This window comes from Eschscholzia californica, unplaced genomic scaffold, assembly GCF_041429995.1.
Source record: "Eschscholzia californica isolate CP2 unplaced genomic scaffold, dmEscCali1.0.p SCAF_3, whole genome shotgun sequence".
Taxonomy (NCBI): Eukaryota; Viridiplantae; Streptophyta; class Magnoliopsida; order Ranunculales; family Papaveraceae; genus Eschscholzia; species Eschscholzia californica.
In genome coordinates this window covers 66,312,999-66,325,130 of record NW_028238420.1, presented here as the reverse complement: position 1 = coordinate 66,325,130, position 12,132 = coordinate 66,312,999, and the positions used below count along the sequence as shown (strand labels likewise).

The 12,132-nt window shown below is 38.4% G+C and overlaps 2 protein-coding genes across 2 annotated transcripts; both read left to right on the top strand.

Annotated features, from left to right (window-relative positions):
* Window positions 1–1,334: 1,334 nt before the first annotated feature.
* On the top strand, window positions 1,335–7,678 carry ACS (acetyl-CoA synthetase). The gene is made up of 18 exons (XM_086666139.1): window positions 1,335–1,791; window positions 1,887–2,033; window positions 2,119–2,274; window positions 2,420–2,542; window positions 2,638–2,806; window positions 3,439–3,521; window positions 4,589–4,690; window positions 4,763–4,851; window positions 4,977–5,067; window positions 5,278–5,391; window positions 5,588–5,664; window positions 5,746–5,824; window positions 5,976–6,044; window positions 6,124–6,299; window positions 6,509–6,565; window positions 6,725–6,815; window positions 6,975–7,073; window positions 7,180–7,678. Exons 1-18 carry the CDS (start codon window positions 1,393–1,395, stop codon window positions 7,363–7,365), a joined length of 2,307 nt encoding a protein of 768 aa, XP_086522265.1. The 5' UTR covers window positions 1,335–1,392; the 3' UTR covers window positions 7,366–7,678.
* A 1,591-nt stretch (window positions 7,679–9,269) lies between these two features.
* Window positions 9,270–11,823, top strand: LOC147553580 (Mitochondrial import inner membrane translocase subunit Tim17/Tim22/Tim23 family protein). Its single transcript, XM_086666165.1, has 6 exons — window positions 9,270–9,804; window positions 9,963–10,078; window positions 10,855–10,981; window positions 11,161–11,309; window positions 11,422–11,484; window positions 11,595–11,823. Exons 1-6 carry the CDS (start codon window positions 9,526–9,528, stop codon window positions 11,620–11,622), a joined length of 762 nt encoding a protein of 253 aa, XP_086522291.1. The 5' UTR covers window positions 9,270–9,525; the 3' UTR covers window positions 11,623–11,823.
* Window positions 11,824–12,132: the final 309 nt, after the last annotated feature.

The window sequence follows — 12,132 nt, the reverse complement described above, 5'->3', positions numbered from 1 at the left end:
GATGACCGAGTGGACACTTAAGACTTGTGTCTGTTCCGCCCGGACCGGTTGACTAGGTGTCTGTTTCCCGCCCGTGCGGACCGATTCTCATCCCTAAGTTAGAGCGACAACCAGGGGCTTAATGCCCTTAATTCAAATTAAGGGCCCCTCCTCCCTGGTCTAACCCCAGCCGCCCCTTAATTAAGGGTCGCCTGAGTTGATCACATCCAGCCGTTGGATGTGATCCAACGGTCCAAATTTTTTTATTTTTTTTTCAAAACCAAAATTAAAAAAAAACTCATTAAAAAGCTAAAAATGCATTACATTGATAGAAAAACTTAAAAATGCATTACGATTCATCCTGTAGCGTGCGCGAAACTTTGTATCATCACATGTTCGAGTTTCATTGAAATAGTTTCTCATAATGGTTTCATGACCGAGTTATCTCTTACGATCTATCGTTTGGTGACCCGAAACAAAACCAACATGTGGAGAACGTTTTCGTTTAGCATTCTTTTCCATCTCTTCTAACATTCTGAGATCATCATCATCATCTCTTTCTGCAGCCCATACATCTTCAAGCATCATGTTCATTAAAAAAACTGTTTTGCATTGTAGAAAAGATAAAAGGGTATAGGAAGAGAGTTTGATATGTTTGTAGAGAAAGAAGAAGATGAAATTGATTTTGAGTTTGTAGCGAAAAGATAGTTGTATTTATAGAGGAAAAAAGTTTGATATTCAAGTATATGTTAAAAAGAATCAACAGAAGATGAGTTGATCCATTTAACTAATAAAAACTCGCATGGAAGATATTAAGGTTCATGTTAGATCCAATAATTTTTTTAAATAAGGTTGGAATAAATAAATTATCTTTGTAGGTTGTTTTACCAAAAATGATCTGAATGATTTTGAATTAAATAACAAACAAGATTTTAGAGACGTTGTGGATTAGATCGAAGAAGAGATTAGAATGTGTTTTCGTCTTAATAATATTTTGTATCAAATGATCTGAATGATTTTATATCAGCATTACCGATTTCAATTCCTGAATTATATAGCAAAGCAGAGACAATAATATTGTTTCTCGTTCCTTTTTATAAGAGTATACATCAATTACACCATTTTTTGCAAATTGCATGAATTAATATAAAAATATACATCAATTACCCTATTTTTTTTTATAAGTAGTTGGACATTCACTCCACAACCGTCTCAAATTGTCTCAAATTGAATAAAGTAAAAATCTAAAAATTTAATTAATTTAAATAATTACCATTGGAAAGAGTCAACGTTGTAATCTTCTCCCACACACAGACTCTCCACAAATAAAGAAAAGAAAAATGCGTGGGGATTTCAACCATTTCAGAGAGAGAGAGAGAGAGAGAGAGAGTCGTCAGTCAGTCAGTCGGTCACATGGCCCAATCTCATTATTTATTTCAACCTTCTTCCTCCCTCCTCCTCCCCCTCTTCGTTTACAATTCATCGAATTCAACTCTTCCTCCTTGTTTCTCTTCATCACCCAAACCCAAACGCAAACCCTTATTCTCTTCTTCTTCGTCTTTTTTTTCTCAATCACAGAATCAGAGGTTGGGTTTTATGGCTTCACCTCCTCCTCCTCCGAATAATAACAACCTATCTCCCTCCGATCACCTCCGCCACGTGGATTCCATATTAACATTACCTTCCGGTGCCGGAAAGATCCAACATTTGAACGCTAAGATTCTCGATGAATCACTTGAGCCGGAGGAGAAGGATCTCGTATTCCCCACCGAAGAATTCTCTCGTCATGCCCTTGTTTCCTCCACCGCCCAGGTGACTAAGAAAGAAATCCCTTAAAACATTTTTTTTTTTTTTTAAATTTTTAGGGCAAACAAGTTATGATCTGACTATGTGAAATTGCTTCTTAGTATATGGACATGTATAAAAAGTCCATTGAGGATCCTGCTGGGTTCTGGTCCTCCATTGCCGAGAAGGAGTTCTACTGGAAACAGAAATGGGGTAAACAAGTTTACTCCGAGAATATGGACGTCACTAAGGGCAACATTAACATTGAGGTAGGTGACTAAAATTCTTCTTTTACTACTAGTAATTCTTATTTATTTAAATAAATAAATAAATAAATTCATTGATTGCTACCAGTGGTTCAAAGGTGGGATCACCAACATATGCTACAATGCCCTTGATAGAAACATTGAGGCAGGAAATGGCGACAAAATCGCTATTTACTGGGAGGGTAATGACTTGAACCGTGACGGGAGTTTGACTTACTCTCAGTTGCTGCAAAAAGTTTGTCAGGTACTATCTTATCTATTCATTTCGTCGTCATTTAAACGAATTTCGATCCATATGAGCAAGAGACATGTAAAATTCATCTGACTTGGGGATTCAAAAAATTTACACTTGCTTGACAATGCTTGTCTTATTTGATCTTGTAAAATAGCTCGCCAACTATTTAAAAGATATTGGTGTTCGAAAGGGAGATGCAGTTGTGATTTATTTACCTATGCTGATGGAATTGCCCATTGCTATGCTTGCATGTGCTCGTATCGGTGCTGTTCATTCGGTATTAACTTCAACCCCATGCAGTCTATTTAGCTTCCTTCCCCTTAACAAAAACACACAACACTCGAAAAATTTTAATGCTCTCTTCTTTTTCAGGTTGTATTTGCAGGGTTTTCTGCAGACTCTCTTTCCCAAAGAATCGTTGACTGCAAACCGAAAGCCGTTATAACCTGCAATGCCGTTCAAAGAGGTTCTAAGGTCATACATCTCAAAGACATTGTAGATGCCGCACTTGTTGAATCTTCCAAAAATGGAGTCTCTGTAGGTATGTGAAGATTAGAAGCTTATCCGTGCTTGTACTTAATGGTTTTGAATGAAAAAATAGGTCCAGCTTGTTGAAAATGACCGAGTGCTTGCATTACTAGCTGCATCTATAGCCGATGCGAGTGCTGATTTTCAGCCATTACATCAAAAAAATACGAAGAGGAAAACTGGACAAACTAATATGAAGAGGTTTGTGGGGGAACCCATACCTATCTGGTTGATGAGTGATTTTGTAAGCAATAACACTAGTTAGCATATGCAGAAAAGATATAGCATTGTATAAGTTAAGCTATTGTTTTTCACGACTAATTGCTCATTGTTCAAATTTGTACCATCATACTTCGTCGTTGATGTGTTTCTTGCTTATAATTGTGCTCTAATCTCGCAATTCACTTGCTGCCCCCATCGTCGATGATGCATAGTTTGTGATGATTATTGTACGTACACCACGTTGGCATGTTCTAGTTTCCAACTATGATGCATAGTTTCTGATGGTTATTGTAGCATCCTATAAGTTAAACTATTGATTTTTGGTGTACTGTTTCCCTGCTTGTGTTTTCTGTCATTGTTTACTTATTTTGTCAAAAGTATACTTGGTAATTATATCAAAGATGTATTTTCTTCCTTGAACAGATGTATGCCTAACTTATGAAAATGAATTCGCAATGAAGAGGGAGACTACAAAATGGACTGAAGGAAGAGACGTCTGGTGGCAGGTCAGTATAGTTGAAATGTAGTCCATGTAGGCAAACCCATGTATAATGACCCAAATAGTTCCAAAATAAGAAATGACACTTATCAATCAGGATAGTAGGTGTCCAAACCGTGAAGTTGCCTCTAATCCAGGCTTCCAGCTGATATCTTAGCATGTAAATCCATAAATAGGTTAGGAATGGTGCCTAACTTATATCTTCTTGGAGTCACAGGAAGGTGTTAAATGTGCTGAGTAGAAGTGCCATAGGTGGTTTTGCTATTCAATCCATTGATTAAATACTATGTAACACAGATACTTCTTCTAGTTTTGCTGTGTGGCCCTGTGGGATACTCAGACACTTGGATACTCTTTGTGAAGTCCGTGGTGTTATCTAGCCTACCTAGCTATTATGCACGTAGGCTGCACCGCTGCAACATTACTTATTACTTTTTGCCTCCCAACCATGAAATAATATGATGCCTTTTCTTGAAGAGATACACAGACACTCATGTTCACTATACTGAGTTCAATATAAGATTTTGCATGTAGAATAGGTGTGTGCATACATACAATGATACAAGTAACAATGTTAGGACCATGAAAACCCAATCTTGGTTAACAACTTCTGTGCATAATAAAACAAAGGTTTGTCCAAAACTGTGAGTAAAATGAAGCACCTAATAACTAGGTAAGAAAATATTTGTACGGTCATTTCCTTGTTTGTCAATTTTTCCCCTTGCACAAGTATCTGAATCTCGTACCAGGATACATGTATAGGTCCATGTTGGAAGGGAAATGTTTGAAACTGCTTAATTGGTTAATCCAACAATATGATTTTTGTCAGTACTGCACTGTTGGATTATTGTCCAGTACTCTAGTCTAGTCACTATGATCTGACATATATTTAAGGCCCTTCTTCGAACTTGGTCTTTGAGCAGCTGTATGTGTTCAAGGTTTCTGAGACCACGTTAATTAGCATCTACTGAGGAGACATAGTGAGAAGAATTGCTTCTAGTAGAAACTGTAGAATCGTGTCTTGCCTTTTCGCCGTTTGGTCTTCAGCTGACAGGTTTAAGTATCGTCTTCTAGGATATTGTTCCAAAATATCCAACAACATGTGATGTGGAGTGGGTTGATGCTGAAGATCCACTTTTTCTGCTTTATACTAGCGGGAGCACAGGAAAGCCAAAGGTGATCTAACTGTGTTGGTCTTATGGAGTTACTAGTCACCCTTACATGATGAAAACTAATACGGTTATGCAGGGTGTTTTACATACAACTGGGGGTTACATGATATACACAGCAACTACTTTCAAGTATGCATTTGACTACAAGCCATCAGATATATATTGGTAAGTTAATAAGTTTTCGCTCTGTGTGTTTCAATCCAGCACCGAGTTTGCTTTTCTGTGAGGGGTCTGTTAGAAAATGTGATCAGATGCATTAAGAGCTTACAGATATCTCCCTGTGGATGTAGGTGTACTGCTGATTGTGGTTGGATTACTGGACACAGCTATGTTACATATGGTCCTCTTCTAAATGGAGCAACTGTTGTAGTATTTGAAGGGGTAAGGAGCTTAAATCTCGTAGTATGAAAGAGAAAACACAGATTTGAGGCTCTATGTAGTTGAGCATCAATTTGATGTTTCAAAAATAGTAAGGTCTTATGTGCAAAATATTCCCCAACCATTATAACCAGTAGAGAGTTGAGTTTGCTGTTATTTTGTATCTAATAGTGGTTACTATGTAAATCTTTTGATGCTGAATATTACACGCAGGCTCCAAACTATCCAGATGCTGGACGTTGTTGGGACATTGTTGACAAATACAAAGTATCAATATTCTACACTGCTCCAACTCTGGTGCGGTCACTCATGCGGGATAGCGACGAGGCAAGAAATAGATGACGTGTTGGCTTTTATTTTTTTGTTTAGGTCTCAAGATGGATTGTGATATGTGGTTGTCTGCACATGATGTCATGTGATGTTCGAAATAATCGATTAGATAGTGCATTGAGTTCTGTTATTTACTCAAAATATAACTTCACACTTTTATAAAATACTAATTTCATGCATTTTGTATTTGCAGTATGTTACACGCTACTCTCGGAAATCATTACGAGTCCTTGGAAGTGTTGGAGAGCCTATTAACCCCAGCGCTTGGAGGTTTCTAGCTTCATCTCTTGTATGTTGTGTGTGTCCCCATGCTCTGACAGTAAAACCATAACTTACTACTTTGCCTTTTAGGTGGTTTTACAATGTTGTTGGAGATTCAAGATGCCCAATCTCAGACACATGGTGGCAAACTGAGACGGGTGGCTTCATGGTAATACAGTTTCTCTGTTTGTGGTTTCACTTTCTCAGTGATTTTCCCAGAACTCAGCTGGTTTTACAGCTTAGTAGTGAAAGGGGTTCTGCCTCTTCTTTTTTTCACTACATAAATATTATATCATTGGTTCATCCTTTTCTTTCTCCAGATTACACCTCTACCTGGTGCGTGGCCACAGAAACCTGGTTCAGCTACTTATCCTTTTTTTGGTGTTGTGGTATGTAGTAAAAATAGTATGCACTGACACTGGCTATAAATTTTCGATTCTTTGCTCACTTTTGGTTAAAAAAATGCAGCCTGTCATAGTTGACGAAAAGGGAACTGAAATTGAAGGAGAGTGTAGTGGATATTTATGCGTCAAAAGATCTTGGCCTGGGGCATTCCGTACTCTTTATGAGGACCATGAGAGATATGAAACTACATACTTCAAGCCATTCCCGGGCTATTATTTTACTGGTGACGGTTGCAGTAGGTACATTTTCGTTCGACCCACCCTTCAGAGTCAATTAACGTCTGCCATCTTTTTCAATATAAACTGCAAATTTTTCCTCTTCTGCTTTTTTTTTTTTACTTAGAAAGAACTTCCCAGCTTTGTTAACCTGACTCAAAGCGTGGAACTAAAACTATGGTAGCCTATTTTGTTCGACTCTGTGTAATTGTGTGTGCCTGATGTTGTTGCAGAGATAAGGATGGTTATCATTGGCTCACTGGAAGAGTTGATGATGTTATTAACGTCAGGTACATCTGCACTCTTCACTGTTTTTGCATCTTTCTTCAATTTAGGAGTTCGAACGATGCAGACACGTAAAACGGCTTAATGTATACGTACGGGCATTTTTTTTAACTTACAAGAACAATTTACATTTTTGGCCCTTATGAAGTATTTTCTTGAATCAGTGGGCACAGAATCGGTACAGCAGAGGTTGAATCTGCTTTGGTATCACACCCCCAATGTGCTGAAGCTGCTGTGGTAGGTGTTGAACATGAGGTATGCGTCTCTGTCTCTCCTCATTGTTGGAACAACACTTAGAAAATCTCAATGTGGGCGCCCCCCATAAACATTCCAGGGTGTAGTAATATTCCTCATGTAGGACTAGAATAGATTCAGCTATTTGTTGATCTAATCTTTTACATGCTGTGGTGGTAGGTGAAAGGACAGGGTATTTACGCATTTGTTACTTTAGCGGAGGGTGTTCCTTACAGCGAGGAACTAAAGAAGAGCCTTACGCTAGCGGTTAGAAAACAGGTTCGGGGCACTCAATATCCAAGAAAATTATGCTTCCTGGACAAATGTATTGTAGTAATGAATTGGAGAGTATGGAGTTTAATGAAGCGAGTGGTTGTTGTAACAGATTGGAGCATTTGCAGCTCCTGATGCAATTCATTGGGCACCAGGACTCCCGAAAACAAGAAGTGGGAAGATAATGAGAAGGATATTGAGGAAAATAGCTTCGAGGCAGTTGAGTGAGCTTGGAGACACAAGCACTCTTGCAGATCCAAGTGTGGTGGACCAACTTATAGCACTCACTGGCTGCTAATACAATCTTTTTGAGCTTTTATTACTTTTTCATCTCTTTTGGGAGAAAAATAACAGACTTTCAAAGTTGGGTTTCAAACTTCAATATGTTGACTGTGAGGCTCCTGTTGTGCTCTTATCATTTGGATGGAAACCATAGGAAATTGTTTAGTGGCATTTAGGCTTTAGAGGTATCATCTATTGAATTGCTGTCGCATGAAAAAAATAATTTGTTACCACACAACATGGTAAAATAGGGGGTGTGTTTGTTTTTTGGTATCATTTGTACTGTAACCTTTACTAAAATATATAAAGAAATTGCAATGTTTGGTTTATTTATTTTGGCACCCAAACGGGTTGTTACAATGACACGAGGGTATAACGGGTGCCTTCCATAGTGTGGTGGGCATTTTTTGTGATAAAAAATGTTTTGTGGTTGTGCATATCGAACTTGAGCGAAGCATGCTTGTGAGAGTTAATTTGGATCAAATATGGGACTTAAAATCAAGGTGGAGAAAGAAAACAACTTTTAAGGCTTAAAATTCTCAACAAGTATTAAAGAAGAATAGGTCCAGAGTTTTGTTTGCTTAGTAGAAACGGGTTTTGACAATAGGGGAGGTTTTTTTTTTTATGATGGTTCGAGTTTGGAAAGTTTTCTGTTGAGGGTTATTTCTCGACTGCCCCCCCTAAAGTAGGACCAACTATCGGTGTGCCCTACTAAGTTAGGAGAAATGCTAGGACGGTCGCTTTTTGCGTTTTTTATGCATTGACTCGTTCGTCAAACTTATATTTTCTCTAATTATTTGTTCTTCTTTATTTATGTTTTTAGAGTATCTCCAACGCAAAACTCAATCTTATAAACTCTGAGTGCCACATATAATTTTTAGAGTTTTTTCTTAAGAACTTTCTCCAATGTGACACTCTATTTGGATCTATAAGATAACGTGTCGAGGGTGGAATAGAGACATCTCAAGAGAAAACTCTATTTCTAGAGTGTTCTCTTGAGATATCTCTAATTGTCTAACTCACCAATATCAGATTTTCAACCAATAGAAATCGAGTCTTCTATGTTTTCTAAATAGCTAATAATATTTACAAAAATAACTATGTCACATAAATAAATAAGACAAGTTTAGAGTTTTGCATTGGAGACACAAAAAAAATTAAGGATATCTATTTTCACCACCTAAGAGTGAAAATCTCAATTGGAACTTGACACATAGGATGAATAAAGATTTTTTTGAGTTTTGCAATAGAGATGCTCTCAGCCCGTCTCTTTACTTTATAGTCATTTATCTTCATATGCATCATCATTCTTCATTTTCTGGATTAAAGACTTTAAAATAATACAGTTTCCTTCTTTATCTTCTACTTCTAAATTAAGTTAGATTTTTCTCTTCATTTCCTACTTTCTTTGTTTCTTTTTCTCTTGTCATCAAACTGTTCATTCATTTGAAGTCTGACAAACTTTGGGTGACCTCGCATATTTCAATTTACTCCAAAACTAGTACAAATTTTGGGCAAGTGCTTGTTCTATTTAGGACTCCCATGTAACATTTTTGTAGTTATAATATTTTTTTGTATTTAGCCACTTTGTTTCTCTTTCTATCATCCACTTCATTATCTCATTCATTCACTTAACTTTTCCTTCCTTAAACAAGGTCGATGGTAGAAGGTTGTCGTGCACGGACTCCCTGCTGGCGACTTTGAAAAAGGAAAAGTTTCTTACGAAGGTTAGTTTGGCCTTCATGGCGGTCCAGGTTGAACTGTGTCGTCGAATTAAAAACTAAGCTTAGCTCTAAATTAGAAGACAACTCAAGCCAGCTTGGCCCGTCTATGGTCCGAGCGGGTGACGTCTGGACCACCCTTAAACGACCCTGTCCCGGGTCCGACCGGCTTATAAGCACCAATATCCCAAGACCCAAATTGGGGTTTCGAAGAGTCGATTAAAGCCCATATGCCATTTGCCCCTGTCTCTCTCTCTCCCTCTCTCTCTCTCTCTCTCTCTTTGGTGTTGGTGTGTTATAGAGTAGTATAATAAAGTTATCCATCCAATCCATTTCAATTTGGGTTAACAGCTGCAAGGGGGAAAACTCTCTCCTTTCCCTACTTACTACCTGCTAATCTATCTCTCCATCTATTCCTGTGAGCTAGGGCATAGAGGAGTGAAGGTCGGTTGGTCATGGAGATGTCGAAAGCTAGTGCTGTTCCGAATTCAAACCCCATAACTCAGCTTCAGACCAAGTTCAAGGAGTTGGAGAGCAATTTTCGTGTCTGGCTCTCGAAGCAATCCTTACCCGTGGAGGCTGCCATCGTCACAGCCACCAGCTCCCTCCAAGGCGCAGCCATCGGTGGGTTCATGGGTACTCTCACCAACGACGCCTCCTCCTCTGCATTCCCACCCCCTCCTCCTGCTGCTTCCCTTAACCCCCAAGCCATGGCTTCCCTCAAGCAGGCTCAGGTCTGTTTCTTTTTTTCTCTCTCTCTCTCTCTCTCTCTCTCTCTCTTTATATATATATATATATATCTGGGATTCTGGGTTGGTAGCAAATAGCAACATGACGACCTCTTCTTGTTTGATTTGGTTTGATTTGATTTGATTTTTTTTTTTAAAAAAAGGCACTGAGCGGTGGTCCGTTGGTTCAAGCTCGGAATTTTGCAGTGATGACCGGCGTGAATGCTGGTATTTCTTGTGTTATGAAGAGAATTAGAGGCAAGGAGGATGTCCAGACTAGGTATTCTTCTATTTCTCCCACTTACTGTCATTCCGTCCATCAGCTTGAGCCTTGAGTTGAGATAGATACTCTTTTAACATCATTTTACCCAATTTCGTCCATGGAGTAGTTAATCAAAATTCATCTATCTGCTTACATTTTCATGTCTATAGAAAAACACTCTTTCTTTATGATTGTCAATACATTAATCCTTAATTGTTTATACAGACAGTTTTTACTAATGTGAAAAGGGTGGTTACTCTACTCTGTTGCTTTAGGGAGTTTGCAGACTTGGTATCACAAAATGAACGTTTAATTTTGTTGCTGTCATAGCTTCCTCAGCTAAGCCGCCGTTAAACTTGGCCGAGTAACTCAGGACTCATTAAAACTTTTAGAAACTGCTAGTACTAGCTTTCAGAGATACCAAAAGGTATAAAGAAATATCAATTCTTTCTTTTAGCAAGTATAAACTTAAAACTTTCCAAGTTATAGAAACTTCAAATACAATTTTGAGACGGAAAAAGAGAGCAGCACTATGATTTTTTGCATATAACCCTGACTTGTCCTGACTCAAACAAGTAACTTGACTCGGCCTTGACTTAGTCGATCTTAAGCCGAGTCTGGTTCTAACAACTTAGTTGCACAGTTTTAACTTTAAGTTTGCTTTTTGGTTACTAAATGGTAGATTGTAGCATTTGTAAGAGTTCCGAGGCTTTATAAGTTTGACTGTAATTTTGTGGTTCTTATGTGCCTCATTGTTGTGCACTTTTAAGTGAAAGAAATGGTCGATTTTGTAGCATGGTGGCAGCTTTTGGATCTGGAGCTATGTTTTCACTGGTCAGTGGCATGGGAGGTCCTAATCAGGCAGCCAATGTTGTCACGTCTGGGCTTTTCTTTGCACTTGTCCAAGGTGGCCTTTTCCAGGTCAGTAGAATCATACAAAGCTGCATGTGTAGATGGTTGGAAAAGAACTTCCCCTAAGGACACACTTAGGAGGTCGTATGAGCGATTTGGATATGCAAGTCGTATGCTTGTTCCTTTTTGTCTCCCTTAAGGTTATCACAAGCATCTCACTAAGCCAATCTTGTGTTGCTTGTGCGCAGCTAGGACAAAAGTTTTCTCAGCCGCCAGTCGAAGATACATTCTATACCAGAACAAGAGGGATGTTGGCAAACCTGGGCCTCCAGAATTACGAGAAGAACTTCAAGAAAGGATTGTTAACAGACAGTACTCTACCTCTGCTCACTGATAGGCAAGTTTTTTTTTTTTTAATCTCTGTTTGATTTACTTGTAGTAATATTGCAGAATTGAAGAAAGAGAACGTCGGTGAGAGTTGAACCTTTGCTTTGCTTGTTCTGTTTCAGTGCTCTCAGAGATGTAAAAATTCCTCCAGGACCAAGGCTTATAATTCTTGACCACATAAAAAGGTTCTGAGTCGCACCACCAACTCTTTTTATATGTTTTGTTTGTCTGAAAAAGTTTAGGGTTCTTTGGTGATTGTGATGGATGATATCTGAAGTTAAATCTATATTTTCAGGGATCCTGAGCTGAGAGAGAGGCGATGAAGCAACATTGACCTCTTGCATGAAAGTGCTGTTTCTATTAGACAATAATAAAGTTGTTTCTCATACAAGAATACTCTTTCTCATTAGTGTTTTTTTTTGAGGGTCTGGTCTAGTTTTAAACTAGTACTGTAGAACTAAACCCCTTTTGGGGTATGATTTGGTTTAGTAGTACTTTGAATGAAGAAGCTTGAGTTGTTGGAATGACCCAAATGGGTGCTTTCAGTTTTAAAACTAGAAATGGATTTGTTGGCTGGGGTTTGAAGCTTCCTTCACTCCTACCCCCACCCCATCCCCACCTAGGCTTAGAGGGTGGTGATTAGCATTCATACAGCAGCAGCTCCTGCTATTAGTAAACCTCAGTTATGCCTGCTGCATTAGTCCATTCCAAGGGTCCTCCTTTTTCGTCAAGCTTGTTTCTTTTTTTTTTGTTAAAAGAATTCTAGTCGACCGTGTTAAATAGGTGAATGAGTCTTTCTTGGTTGAGTTGTTTAATCATTCAAAATGTATTGA

Coding starts and splice junctions, on each gene's coding strand:
- ACS (XM_086666139.1), top strand. CDS start 1,393: ATGGCCCAATCTCATTATTTATTTCAACCTTCTTCCTCCCTCCTCCTC. Junction 2,275..2,419: donor TGCTGCAAAAAGTTTGTCAG/GTACTATCTTAT, acceptor CTTGTAAAATAG/CTCGCCAACTATTTAAAAGA. Junction 5,068..5,277: donor CTGTTGTAGTATTTGAAGGG/GTAAGGAGCTTA, acceptor TATTACACGCAG/GCTCCAAACTATCCAGATGC.
- LOC147553580 (XM_086666165.1), top strand. CDS start 9,526: ATGGAGATGTCGAAAGCTAGTGCTGTTCCGAATTCAAACCCCATAACT. Junction 10,079..10,854: donor AAGGAGGATGTCCAGACTAG/GTATTCTTCTAT, acceptor TCGATTTTGTAG/CATGGTGGCAGCTTTTGGAT. Junction 11,485..11,594: donor ATTCTTGACCACATAAAAAG/GTTCTGAGTCGC, acceptor CTATATTTTCAG/GGATCCTGAGCTGAGAGAGA.